The sequence below is a fragment of the Bacillus rossius genome, chromosome 7 (assembly GCF_032445375.1).
Source record: "Bacillus rossius redtenbacheri isolate Brsri chromosome 7, Brsri_v3, whole genome shotgun sequence".
NCBI lineage: Eukaryota > Metazoa > Arthropoda > Insecta > Phasmatodea > Bacillidae > Bacillus > Bacillus rossius.
The window spans coordinates 2,095,454-2,108,733 of record NC_086335.1 but is presented as its reverse complement, the minus strand read 5'-3'; the positions used below and the strand labels follow the sequence as shown (position 1 = coordinate 2,108,733).

Sequence of the window (13,280 nt, the reverse complement as noted above, 5' to 3'; positions counted from 1 at the left end):
TTATATTTAGGATGTAGCAGTTTAGTTTGGTAATTTTAAAAGCTGGATGTCTTAAATAAATTTTTGTTTAGAGGCCTCTAATCGGCAGACGAAGTTTTAACCTGCAAGGAAGAAAAAGCGCGCTAACTTGCTGTCCGTAGGAATTAAAAGTGTCGGTTAAACTGACATTCTGTAATATTTTTGCTGTGTAGGAAGGTTAATTTAATTTGGCAAGTAGCTTTTCGAGCCGATCCTTGGTCGCTAATAAGTGTGATATTATATTATATATTTGCATATTTGTCCGTTTTTCTGTATGAATAAATATATAATTTCCTTTTTAACATATTTTTTGTTAATTGATAATGTTTAATTTATGCATTGTTATAATTATATTCGTCTTTTATTTTTTATATAATTCTTTTATTTTGAAAAAAAATTTCTGGTTGATGTTTTTTGAACAGTAAAAGTGTCATGGCCACCGTGTGTCTGTGTAGCTGTTGCTGTTGCTGTCCAAATCCATAATTTTTACTCCGGTGTTAAAAGCATAGATGAATGTTGAGTGTAAAAGGATAGCGAAGATTATAAGGAATGTGTGTCTGTGAAATATAATGAATTGTTTATTAAAAATAAATTACATTACAAAAGTAAAAAGATAAATGATGGGTGTCGTATCCAGTTACCGCTAGAACAACATCGCAAAGTGTTTGGATCCTAAAATCTTTTTTACTCTTCATTTCTTGTAAGATGTCGACGGGTGACGGGTGTCATTCGGATATGGATTATTCGGACGACGATTGTGGGTATGCTGATTATTACAACACGGCGGAGGACTGCGACTCGGAGCAGATCAACGTGTCGAAGGTGGACCCCGAGTACTCGGTGTGTGACTACCTGCGTGTGGAGGACGTGGAGAGACTGTTGAACGAGTGCGTGGAGACTCTGAGCAACAGCCTGCAGGTGACGCCGAACGTGGCTAAGGTACTACTGCACGCGCACCAGTGGGCCGTGCCGGACATAATCGTGAAGTACCGCCCCGACACGACTCCCCCGGCGCTGGCGGGGGGCCCCGCGGACCAGGGCGAGGCTGGCCGCTTCCTGCGCTGCTCCGTGTGCTTGTCCACGTACGGCGCCGAGCACTTCCGAGGCCTCACGTGCGGTCACGCGTTCTGCAAGCTGTGCTGGGCCACGCACTTCGAGGTGCAGATCACCCAGGGCATCGCCCTCGACATCGGCTGCATGGCGCAGGACTGCAAGGTCCTGGCGCCGGAGGACTTCGTGCTGAACTTGGTGTCGCGACCCAACCTGCGCGACAAGTACCAGCAGTTTGCGTTCCGCGACTACGTGAAGAGCCACCCGTTGCTGCGGTTCTGTCCGGGCGCCAACTGCCAGATCATCGTGCGCGCCAAGGAGGCACGGGCCAAGCGCTGCGTGTGCAACGCGTGCCAGACGGACTTCTGTTTCGAGTGCGGTCTCAACTACCACGCACCCACCGACTGCACCACCGTGAAGCGGTGGCTCACCAAGTGCGCGGACGACAGCGAGACCGCCAACTACATCAGCGCGCACACCAAGGACTGCCCACGGTGCCACACGTGCATAGAGAAGAACGGCGGCTGCAATCACATGCAGTGCTACAGCTGCAAGTACGACTTCTGCTGGATGTGTCTGGGGGACTGGAAGTCGCACGGCTCCGACTACTACGAGTGCTCGCGCTACAAGGCCAACCCCAACATTGCCAACGAGTCGGAGCAAGCGCAGGCGCGGGAGGCCCTCAAGAAGTACCTGCACTACTACGAGCGCTGGGAGAACCACTCCAAGAGCCTGAAGCTGGAGAAGCAGACGCTGCAGAGCGTGAAGACGCGCGTCCACTTGAAGGTGATGAACGGCTCGGGCACGTGGATCGACTGGCAGTACCTGCTGGACGCTGCAGCGCTGCTGGCCAAGTGCCGCTACACCCTGCAGTACACGTATCCCTACGCCTACTACATGGAGGCGGGCCCTCGCAAGGAACTGTTCGAGTACCAGCAGGCTCAGCTCGAGGCGGAGATAGAGAACCTGTCCTGGAAGATAGAGCGCGCGGAGACGACGGACCGCGGAGACCTCGTCAACCAGATGGACATTGCAGAGAAGAGGCGCACCACGCTCCTCAAGGACTTCTTCGAGTTATGAAGACTACTGGAGGTGGCGCCCGTATGTACCGCTACATGAAAGCTAATCAAACTCCCTTGCTAGCCCCAATAACTCCTTTAATATGCACTCGTTGTATTCTCAAAAGTTTCACTCCAGATATTTATTTGTTAAAGTGCCAAGTCCAAGTAGTATATGCACAAGTTAGTATTCAAATTGAAACTTTCACAACTTTACAACTGTTTTGTAAGTTCTTCAGCCAAGTAACATTTTGTGCCTTTAGTGTCATAGTGGTCACTTATCATATTAGTTTTAAAGTGATGATAGACTAAGCGAAGTTGTGAAATTAATGTGAAACTAAGAAGTTGTGTCTCCATGTGTGAGACTGGAGACAGTTCCAGCTTAGCTCATAGCTCAGCTCGCTAGAAACTGGCTCATAACTCAGCTCGCTAGCAGCTAGCTCGTAGCTCAGCTCAATAGCAGCTAGCTCGAAGCTCAGCTTGCTAGCAACTAGCTCACGAGAAGTTGAAGGGCTGGTTTTAGTTTGTGCAGATTTTGATAGATTTTTTACAACTCATAACTATGAAAGTTAAATGCTTTTGAAAAGAGTAATTTAATACAGTCAAAATATATTTGAGATAAGTTAAAAAATTTTATAATTTTTTTTTAAACTTTTTTTTTTAGGATTCCACAAAACTGCATTTTTATATTTCTTTTAGATTCTGAAATATTTGGCAATTACTGATGTAACATATCCTATCATTCTCTTGAATTGTTCACATTTCATGCAGAAAAAAACTATTAATAATTTCAAAATTAGTGAAATCAAAGGATCAATAAAATTTTCCTATAAATGACACAATAATTGTTCACACATCAGGTAATCATACAAAACACCCGCGTACCTACACCACATCAAGAATAACTTTTACAGGTAATGACATTTTTTTTTATTAATTTACAGAACCTTGGAAATATTCAGAACGAGAAAAAACTTATCCAAATATTTTTAATACTCTATTTGATACAGTATATGTATTTTCCCACAAGGAACAAATTAAAATGTTTTATCAATAATTACCCATAATTTTTAATGTAGCTGACCGAACCTAAGCACACGTTTTACTTAAGTTATGATCACGTAGGTGACGAGGAAAGAACCATCCAAATTTTTTTCTGGTTTGGTTAGTTTTTTCCAGGTTTGCAAGCTCTGCGCAGATTCGGGCTATCATAGCAAAAGGAAAAGATTAGGTTGAGATTAGTGAGCCATATTTGAAATATGGTAAAATAATTATATTCTTTAGTCCCAAAAAAAAAAGACATACACTGGAAGTTTTCTATTGCATTTGCTATAATTTTTATTCGCTAATTATATGCTTTAGAATATTTAATCTAAAAAGTAGGTATTTTGACAGAACAAAAAGTTTTAGTTTGAAACACAGCTGCTCTGTGTTGTACCCCGTCTCGCGTCTCGCGTCTCGGAGCGACAGCCAGCCAGAGTAGGACAGCACCTTTGTCTGAAACACAGCTCAAACAAAATACTTAAAGGCCACGTTTACCAAACCAACCTCTATAAGGGTAATTATCTAGGATCCGTAAAAGCAAATTAAATGGGAAGATTAATATTTTTACTTTTTGACTTCTATTTAATCATTCTGTAAGACAGTAAAACTGTAATTGTATCATTTCATTTGCATGTCACATATTCCTAGGCATAATGAATATACAGTTCAAAATAAAGTAGGCACAGATGTTACTATAGAAAGATCTCTGAGATAAATATCAACATTACATGTTACAAATAAACAGTGGGTGTACAGTTAAATGCTACGTTCAGGGAAATATCAATGGCTACTTCAAAAAGTGGGCTAAACAACAAGTTGCATAAGGTTTGCTTACAAAACAGGGTAGGTACGAGCTCAACTAATTTATCCAAAAGAATAATCTCAAGCAAAAATATTCAAGGAAAAGTTCGCTCCTACTGCATTTAGAAGGGACTGCGAAAAACTAAATTTAAAAAGCTAATTCCCTTCACCTTTTGCAGCACAGCCCAGGGCAGATACATTAAGACTAAACCATGAAGTATGACAGTGAATGCAACTGCTTGTACCAAGAGAAGTCCTCCCGAGACCAGCACGGCCGTCCGTCTTGTTCCCCTCTCGTCATCGGCTCCGTGGTCGCCTGTGGTCCGAGTGACTGTGTATTTCCTGCAAGGCCTCGATCTCTGACTGATAAACAACATCTCTGTATTCCTGGCCTGCCAAGACAACATTTCTATGCCTGGCTTATGCATAATGTCTAGGTCATTTGTCAGTAAACTAATATGCATGCATTATAAACTAAGAGCATGTGTGTCAAAGCTAACAGTTCATACTGACTGTAATATTGTGATACTGGTTTGTTATGAAATTTTTGAAGTGAAACTTCCTTTGCTGAGGGGGCAATAATTTTCAAGCGTTACGAAAATTCAGATCACTTGAGGGAACAGTTAGGAACGTGTTGGGGGAACCGGTACAGCAGGAGAGTGCGTCAGCGGCGACGCCATTTCAACGCATGCGCTAGCGGTCGAATGGGAAGACGGCAAAAAAAAGAGGGGAGGGGGTTGATACGTAATGGAGCATGCTATATACTAGATGTAATCACAGGAAGGGGAGACGGCAGGGGAGAGGTAGAAGAGACACAGCAGTGATGCTACGCAATTCTCGTAACGCTGCTTGTGTTTGTCTGTTCCTCTGTTTCGTAATGGCTAACGATTGATGCTACCACATTTCTTTTATTTAATTTAAAGTATTTACAGTTTATTTATTTGTGTGGAAAAGGGTTATTGATTTGCGCAATTAACTTTATAAGTATCATTCATATTTATGTAAATAGTGTGATTGGAAATGTAAAAAAAAGACTTATAAGAGTAATTTGTTTTTGGTATTGAATAGTGTGTTGTGAAATGTCAAAAGACAGACTTGTGAGATAGACTTTATAAGTGTAATTTATGTTTAATTGGAGTGTTTATTTGGTTTTCATTATATTCAGCTGGAGATCATAATTTGACTTCATGCCTAAAAATAATAAAAAGACAGAAGCAGATAAGAGGTATCATTAAAGGTAATGAGGGAATGAACCGCTATAAGAGGCTCTGAAATTGCCAGTGAACGGTTGCGAGAGTATAGGGCACGGAAAAAGGCATTTTTTTTCCATTTGAGATCATACACGCATCCTTACTATTCTCAATTATTATCTCTTGTTCAATAAAAAAATAGTAATAATTTATCTCTATCTAGCCTATATCTAATAAGCAAGAAGTTTCACTTGTCATAAGTGTACTCCATGCACACTTATTTTTTATTACCTGATATGTGATGTGTGTTTGTAATATCTTCCGAGCAGTGCATGCAGTGCTGCTGTATCTTGAGTTTAGTTTAGTTATAAACTTATCCTCTAAATTCATAATTTACAGAAACCTAACTGATTCAGCAACATTATTAGAGCTGGTAATCATGGACAATATATGGCCTACACTCTTAAATTAAGGCACTTGTGTCTCCACCTGAACAACTGCGGGAAACTGCAAGTGCCATGTTCCTGTGGCCTGGATTACATAGCACAGACAGGAGTGAGGGTAGCTACACACAATATTATAGCACTTGGTCTGTTTAGCGTGGAGAAACATGGGAACCTTGCAAGAGGTCTGCAGAACTTTGTTTAGAAAACTGAAGGGAAATTACATGAATAATTATGACTAGGAAAAATATTATTTGATTTTTGGGGTTGTATAGAATAATTTTGCATTCTTTTGCACTCAGTAATTATTTCAGTTGTAAAGAGTACACATTGTGCTGGTTTTTCAGCATGTCTGATACATTATCAATATCCCAACTGATTTCAACTCTAATTTAAAATTATTGTACATGCAGTGAGAACACACAGTCGAAAATATGTTAAATTATCACAAATTTTTCTTTAACATGCAATTATTGATATATAAACTAAGACACATTGGAGCCATGAAATAGTTTGTCAAATATACCCTAATTGTTTTAATTTTTACCAAAATTCATTACCATAACAAATCTCTTTCAATCCTACGTATGAAACAACTCTAGCTAGGATTGCTGAAGGCAGTGGTTTCCATGATTGCTAGTGTCCGGTACTGAGTTCTATAGTATTTGGTACACACCGAGGATTACAAACAAGAGAACTACAATTTGGTCATAGAGAATTACAGGAATGGGACAGTTAAAGAAACCATAGAAGAATTCAGTTTGCAACATGGGCAGACAAGAGTATTCCATCGGAGGAAAACAATCATGTATGAGGATACGTTTATCTAAGCAAATTCACTGAATGATAATGTGAATTATGTTATTATTCACTATAGGACTACCATTCTTATTGAAAAATTAGTAAAAGAGGATATTGAACAGCTTTGTAAAATTGTTTTTTAAAAAATAAATGTGTATTTTGGCTGTCTGCCTGGCCTGTTGTCATACATCCCTGAGGTGGGTGAATTGGAGGCAGTTGCAGTACACAGCAGTAGCTTCGTTACCATCTCTGTACTCCCTTGTTGGTTTTACGAATGCATATGATAGGTATAGTTACTCATTTTTTATTTAGTGATTTTTGGTACTGTCATGCAAATGAACCAACACCGTGGAAGATGTTGGGCAATGATTTAGTTTTCGGTAGCACAGTTACTGATGGTCTCCTGGGGACATTGTTATGAACACACGTGGTGTAGATGTGTTATTATAATTATATATGCTCATGAAATTAAGGAAATGCACTGGACCTGGCATATTAATACGTTTTTTAATCTTCAGCATGTGAAGATGTGGAGTTCGTAATTCACATAGTAATGGGCTGGCTCGAACTGAGGTTTATTTAAGGTATATTGTAATTACATGGTACACTACATTTGTAAAGATGTGGACTGCACGTATGCCAATGGCTCTAAAGTCCCATATTGTTAATATGTTCAGCATTTGTCTGCATTTTAAAAACAGTACATTTATGTTAGTAGAGATTGACAAAATAGGTTTTACTTTTATTGGTATAAAATTTTGTTCTTTTGTGCTATAAGAAATAACTGTTGTAAGAAAATTGATATGCTATATTCATAATAAAACTCAAAAGTAGAAAATTACCTCTGAAATAAAAAAAAAATAAAAATTAGACAGATTTTATTACAAATGTGATTTAAAAATTTAGCAAACATACTTTCACATCATTAGGGAATTTTTTTTTGAAATGAGTTACTCATTAACATAAAACATTTTAAATAAGAAGAGCTGAATTTTAATTTGGGGTTCTGAAAGACTATCACATCAAAATAGCTTCATTCTTATCTAAATAAGCACTGGAATTATGTTTACTATCAGCTGTATGATTAGCACTATTCTTCAAGTTTCTAGTGACGCGTGAGTGCGGAGCGGCCCGAATGGCAGCTCTGACGGCAAACACTCGGCTAGAAGCAGAAGCAAGCTTTGAGCAGACCCGGATGTGTGCCAAGCCAGTACGTCCTTGTTTAAGAGCTGCGAATACCTATGAGTTAGGGGATAACTTTGTATTATTAAAAATTTCTATAAATGCATATTTTAAAGGAACAAACTTATGTATTATCTTTAATTTTTTTAAAATGTAGGCATATGTTTAGATTGATTTTTTCTTGAATGCCTAGTATGTATTAAGTACAGATGTTGCCTGGTGTAAGAGGTGGAGTATGTATCACAGTGCTTGGGACAGTGTCCGAGTAGTACAAATCAAATCAATGCTTTAGTTTTTGTTATTGAAATAGTAATCCTCATATGCAGTAGAACCCTGTTATACGATTTGTGCAGCCATTTAGCATTTTTTGGCACAATTTTAAATTTGAATTTTGAACCATAATTTTACCAGTAATTTTATAACTAAAATTAAACTTTTTCTGCTCTCTGCACACTCCCACTTAATCTTTGTCAGGCTAGTCTCCCCAATCCGTTCCTAGTACCAGATCTGATTTTTGCAGATTCTTTGGGAGCCAGCATGTGTCTCGTCTTATCACCGCTTTGATGCACGCCTGTCGCCTGTAATTCTCCCTGTAGCCATGACAAGAACTGCTATTCCCTGCAAGCTAACAGAACAGCCAGTTTCTAAGACCCAGCCTTACGTGAGCACTCTAAGACATGATCACGAGTCGTTTCACCCAACGTCCCGGCACGTCTTCGAGCTCCACAGAGCTAGTTTCCCACCGTCGTGCAGTTTCCAAGTCTCCCCCCCTTCCCCAGAAGCCCTCAGTACAATGACCGGCCACTGACCCCGGCCTAAGTCAAGGATAGCCATAGGTCTCCAAAAGTACTGCCTCTGACCTCTATCAGCGGAGGTAGCCACTGCTGTGAGTCTCGGGCAAACTTAGCCTGCCCCCTGGCGACTCACGCCACAAGCAGTGCCCCGTAATTCTTCTGCAAGCCACCAGAGCACTGCACAAGTCTCCTCCATAAGCCCCATGCTCTCGAAATAGCCTCGTGCGAGATACGCACAAGTATATTAGTTTCTATTTCGGCCACCACCCAAGAGATGGCGCTCCGCTCTGGCAGCTAACTACGTCGAGATATTGAGGCAGGTGTTTCTTTGCCACCCACTCAGAAATCTTCGGAACCTTTCGGTCCGGAAGCAAGCGCCTGTTTTAATTAAGAGTCGCTCCCGCCTCACAGACTTCGCACCGTGCTCTCAGACTGACTACTTCGCACCCTCGGCCAGCCCACAGCCGTCATACGAGAATGCAGTCGTCTCGTAAAGGGATGTTTTCCCTAAGTTTCTTTTAGACCTTAATTAGTCAGTCTGTGTTTCCTATGTAGAGATTTTTATATTTTCGAAATTCTAATTTCCACCAATGATGAGTTGTTCGGGACGGTCTTTGCTCACCTCCCGGCGGGCACATGTTCTGAGTGCTACGAGTTACACCCTGTTCAAGAGCCGCAGCAAGCATGGCGACCGCGTGCTTTTTCCTGTCCTCAGACCCAGGACTGCTATGGCGCCCTGGTAGTCCACTACATCGTGAACTATCATCTTCGGCCACCTAGTTCCAAACATCATATTTCCAAATTCCCAGTTAGACCTCCAGCGTGTCAAAATGCGTTAATTAGAGAACTTTAATTTCTCGATGTGCCAATCATTGTCATCCTGGGATTGTTTATTCCTATTGTTAACTATGGTGGAAGTCCTTTTGTAATATTTTTACAAAGGGTCGACCCTACAAACCAATATTAATCCCAATTTGTGTATTAGCCACCACTGTCACAACTAACGAATAATGCATTAGCCAAATTATGTATGTCAAGGAACTAACTTATTTATCATGTTTATTGTTTTAATGTTTTGTTGGCTCAGTTTCCAGTAAATATAAAAGTAAAATAAGCAGGTGCACTGATATAGACAAAATTGCATTTGTTATTTATGTATTAGAAACTAAAAGATCCACCAATCTCCCAAAGTTTTTCCAAGTGTAGAGAAAAGAGAGAGTAACATATTCCTGCTTGTTACACCATTATTTCGCAGGATTTCCTTCCTCTAGCGTTTCTGGCTTATTTCATTCACAAATAAGATTTACAATGGTTAAGTTATTAATTATTTTTGCATAGTGATTGCACTAAACTAATCAGTCACCTCGCAACTAGTACAGTAGTGGCAAGTCATGGCAGAAACGTATTTATTAAACAACAAAGTCAGGATTTATGTTAATAGGTTAAATAATCTTTCTAATAATAGAAAACATTAACTTTATGATTTTTTTAAAGATCTTATTAGAACTTAAATATATTTCCTAAATTAATAACATTATTATTTTGTGATTCAGAAGTGTTGGTAGAAATGTTATCTGTTATGCCCTGTTATTAAACAATGCTTTATGTGAATTTTAAAATTTAATTTTACATTTTTTAATCTCAAAATGTTATTCAAAATTGATGTACTTGAAATGTATGTAGACATATATGTCAGTACTGCAACTCAGTTGAAACGGTAGTCAAGCACACTTAACCTGATGGAAAAATGAATAATTTTCATTAACATACTGTGTTAAGGAAGACAGTATGTTTTCCTGGAACGAATTAGGGCGTTACAGTATTTGTCTTGATAGTCGGAATATATATAATCTTAACAGTTTTTTTGACATTGCTTTAACCATGTTTTTTCGGTTATCCGTGGACCCCTTGCCAGTATATTACCCAGGATGATCGGGTTGTCTACTGTATATTAAAGCAGCACTTATTTACTGTGAGTTTTCTTACATTATGGCTGTTGGAATGAGAAACTATCTTTAAATGGTTCCATAAAAAAAGTTAATTGTAATAGCCAACAGTAATAATACTGTTAAAAGTTCTTTATTGCTTGTATGTGAAATCAGCATAAAAAAAAATAGAATAGCCTTAAAATTAAATTCTCACTTATAACATTTTACTGCCTACAACTTTTCTCTTCTTTTTAGAAAGCATTATGACAGGGTTCTATTTCATTCATTTAGTGTATACATATTTAATTTGTGATATATTGTGTTCTGATGCATACTACACTTTGGTATACATATTCCTAAAACATTTTGCTGTGGTTATAAAGGATTAATGTATGCAACTGTATTATCATACTGTCTTGTGAGTTGTGCCTAGTTTTTTAAAATTGCCTTTTGCATAGACATTTATAAAAAATACGTAATGCATAATTGGTTTTGGGTTGATCACTAACATCTCAGATCTGTTTGATGCTGATCATTGGTGTTGATCAGTGAGCTAATACTTATGTTTATTTTGTGGTTTGCAATTATTAGCTGATGTTATTGCTTAGTCATATCCAGGCTTGTTCTAATGTTAGCAAGTGCCAGTACAAATTTTAATTTGCCATCTTCTCAAAAATAAGTGGAGTTGGTATCACAACCTTTAAGTTGTTGTTTTACATGTTTTCCATGCTGGTTTGGTATTTGTAACAAAGTTGCTTCAGTAATTGTGACAGCACAAGTTACAAGCAGTGGTTGATCAGAATTAGAAAAAGTGATCAGTTTTAAAACAAATTATGTACCTAGTAACAGTGTCATTTTCCCCTTGTTTATAAAACCAAGATTTACTTTTGAAACACTTTTCTTCTCGGTCTTAAACAATATTTTACGAACTTGAAACTTACAATATGTAGAGTGAGCAAAAAAAAGGTTTAGCCTAAAGTTCTTGCTTGTTAGGTTTAGCACTTGAAAAATTTGAGTGAATAAACAGTTTGTTGACCTATGAAGGAATTGCTCGCCAGGAAACATGCTGGGTGTAGCAGTTCCTTGGAAGCAAGTGGTTGTGTTTAATTCATGCTGTCTCTCACACGCACTAACATCAGTGAGTGCAGTCTAGTCCATTCAGTTCAGTGCACTGTGAGGCTGGCATTTTGTGAGGAAGAGCTGTCTAGTTTGACCGCTGTTTGTTTAATAAGTTGCTCAAAGATCACACTGCAGTTCTTGAAAAATCAAAAATGGCCTGCAGTCACTAAGGTGAGGAAAGAGGCCTGGGAAAAAATAACATAAAAGTACGCAAAAACTACTTTCCAAAATGTAACAGTTTTGTATATGAATGAAAATGTTAGGTAACATTAAAAAAAAAACTTATAAAAGACATGTTAAGGGCATTTGAAATAAGAAAAATGGAAAAATTTGGGAGCGATAAATTCTAGAAATAAGCAATAATGAAGAGAATCCAGTTCATTCAGACATACCTGGTAGCGTGGCCCAGATGTGAACGTAAGTTTGATTTCCAGTAAAGTCATGGATGATGAGAGACCCAAGGTAAAAATGTAGAAAATTAATAAATGTGAAACTAATGAAACACAAAAAACCTGGAGATCTTCCAACTCCAATGTATTGTACCATTACAGTAAATAAAAACTAACAATATTAAAATGGAATGATAAAATATTAAATTTATAGGAACAATCTGTTGATTATTCAACACATATGAAGGAATAAGAGGATGTTAATATTCAATTTGTAATCAAAAATGGAAAATTAAACATTCCTTATCTTTATTCATTCTTATATATTGTAAACAATGGAATTAAAATAAATACATACAAATTAAAATTGTTAATGTGCAAGTTAAATTGTTTGCAAAAGCAGGGTGTGCATGCAGTGTGATTGTGTATGTTCATGTGTGTGCATATGTGTGGTGCACACAAATATTTGTGATCAGTCTTACAAGTTTACCAGTTGATCTTTTTTTTATTTCTTTTATTTGTTACATTTTTAATTAATTATAATTTATTCAAAATTTACATAATTTATTTCCTTTTATGTTCTCTTCTTCGTCTTGACCACCGTCATTTCTACTACAGCGTCATCTTCATCAACGTCAAATCTGTCGCCTAGGTGCTTGGCTGTGTTGTGCTGAACAGCACTACAAAACAACACCAAAAAACTGCTGGTACTCTCTCTCTCTCTCCAAGGCCACTCTATACATTTATTTAGTTTGGGAAATCATTTTTTTTAGCTGTCCGAACACTGTTTACACCAAGACAGGTTACTTAGTGTGCTTTCAAATAAAGTTTCTCTGTAGCAAATTGTGTGGCCTGAGTTGAGTGATTAAGCCATAGCCACCCGACAAACAAGCTCTCCCCTCAAAAATAGATATAACATTCCTGATATGACTCCTCCATATGCACACTACGTGGCCACTCTGCACTTACACTTGCATCTCATGTGGCCTGTATCTCTTTCTACCCACTAACTGCAGCAGATTTCATTCTCCATCTGTGTATAATCTAATGCTCATCGTATTTGGCTATTCTAAATGTATTTGCCAACATCCTTTCTTCATTCATTTCCCTCGCTGTTCAGGGGAAATGACATGCCATCACCACAGGTTTTGTCACTTGTGGGCAAGAATTCATTGTTCATAAAATCTTGACTATCATTCTCATATCTTCAATCACCGTAGACTCAAGCACAGCACACGTTCATTAACATTATCAAGTTAATAACTCTGAAACGAAGCATGCCCTACCACAGGAACGCACTTGGCTTTATTCACACCATTTAACAGCTAATGCTTCATTCTTTGCAGGTGGGAGACGTAACATTGCAATCCAAGGAACAGCTTCAGAAATACAATTTTTAAGGAAATGCTTTTCTGTTTATTCACTCCACTCATTATGAAGCTAATGTATTCCTAGAAACAGAT

General features: G+C 38.4%; 1 protein-coding gene across 2 annotated transcripts; it reads left to right on the top strand.

The window, feature by feature from the left end:
• The first annotated feature begins 464 nt into the window (after nt 1-464).
• LOC134533637 (potential E3 ubiquitin-protein ligase ariadne-2) lies at nt 465-12,184 on the top strand. 2 transcript variants are annotated; one of them, XM_063371151.1, is made up of 2 exons: nt 465-2,169; nt 7,508-12,184. In XM_063371151.1, the coding sequence occupies exon 1, from the start codon at nt 724-726 to the stop codon at nt 2,146-2,148; it is 1,425 nt and encodes a 474-aa protein (XP_063227221.1). In that variant the 5' UTR covers nt 465-723; the 3' UTR covers nt 2,149-2,169; nt 7,508-12,184. The 2 variants fall into 2 exon arrangements, with proteins under 2 accessions (XP_063227221.1, XP_063227220.1); XM_063371150.1 differs by having other exon boundaries at nt 4,151-12,184.
• The last annotated feature ends 1,096 nt before the right edge of the window (nt 12,185-13,280 follow it).

Bases quoted from the DNA above. Each gene is read 5' to 3' on its own strand.
- LOC134533637 (XM_063371151.1), top strand. From the start codon at position 724: ATGTCGACGGGTGACGGGTGTCATTCGGATATGGATTATTCGGACGAC.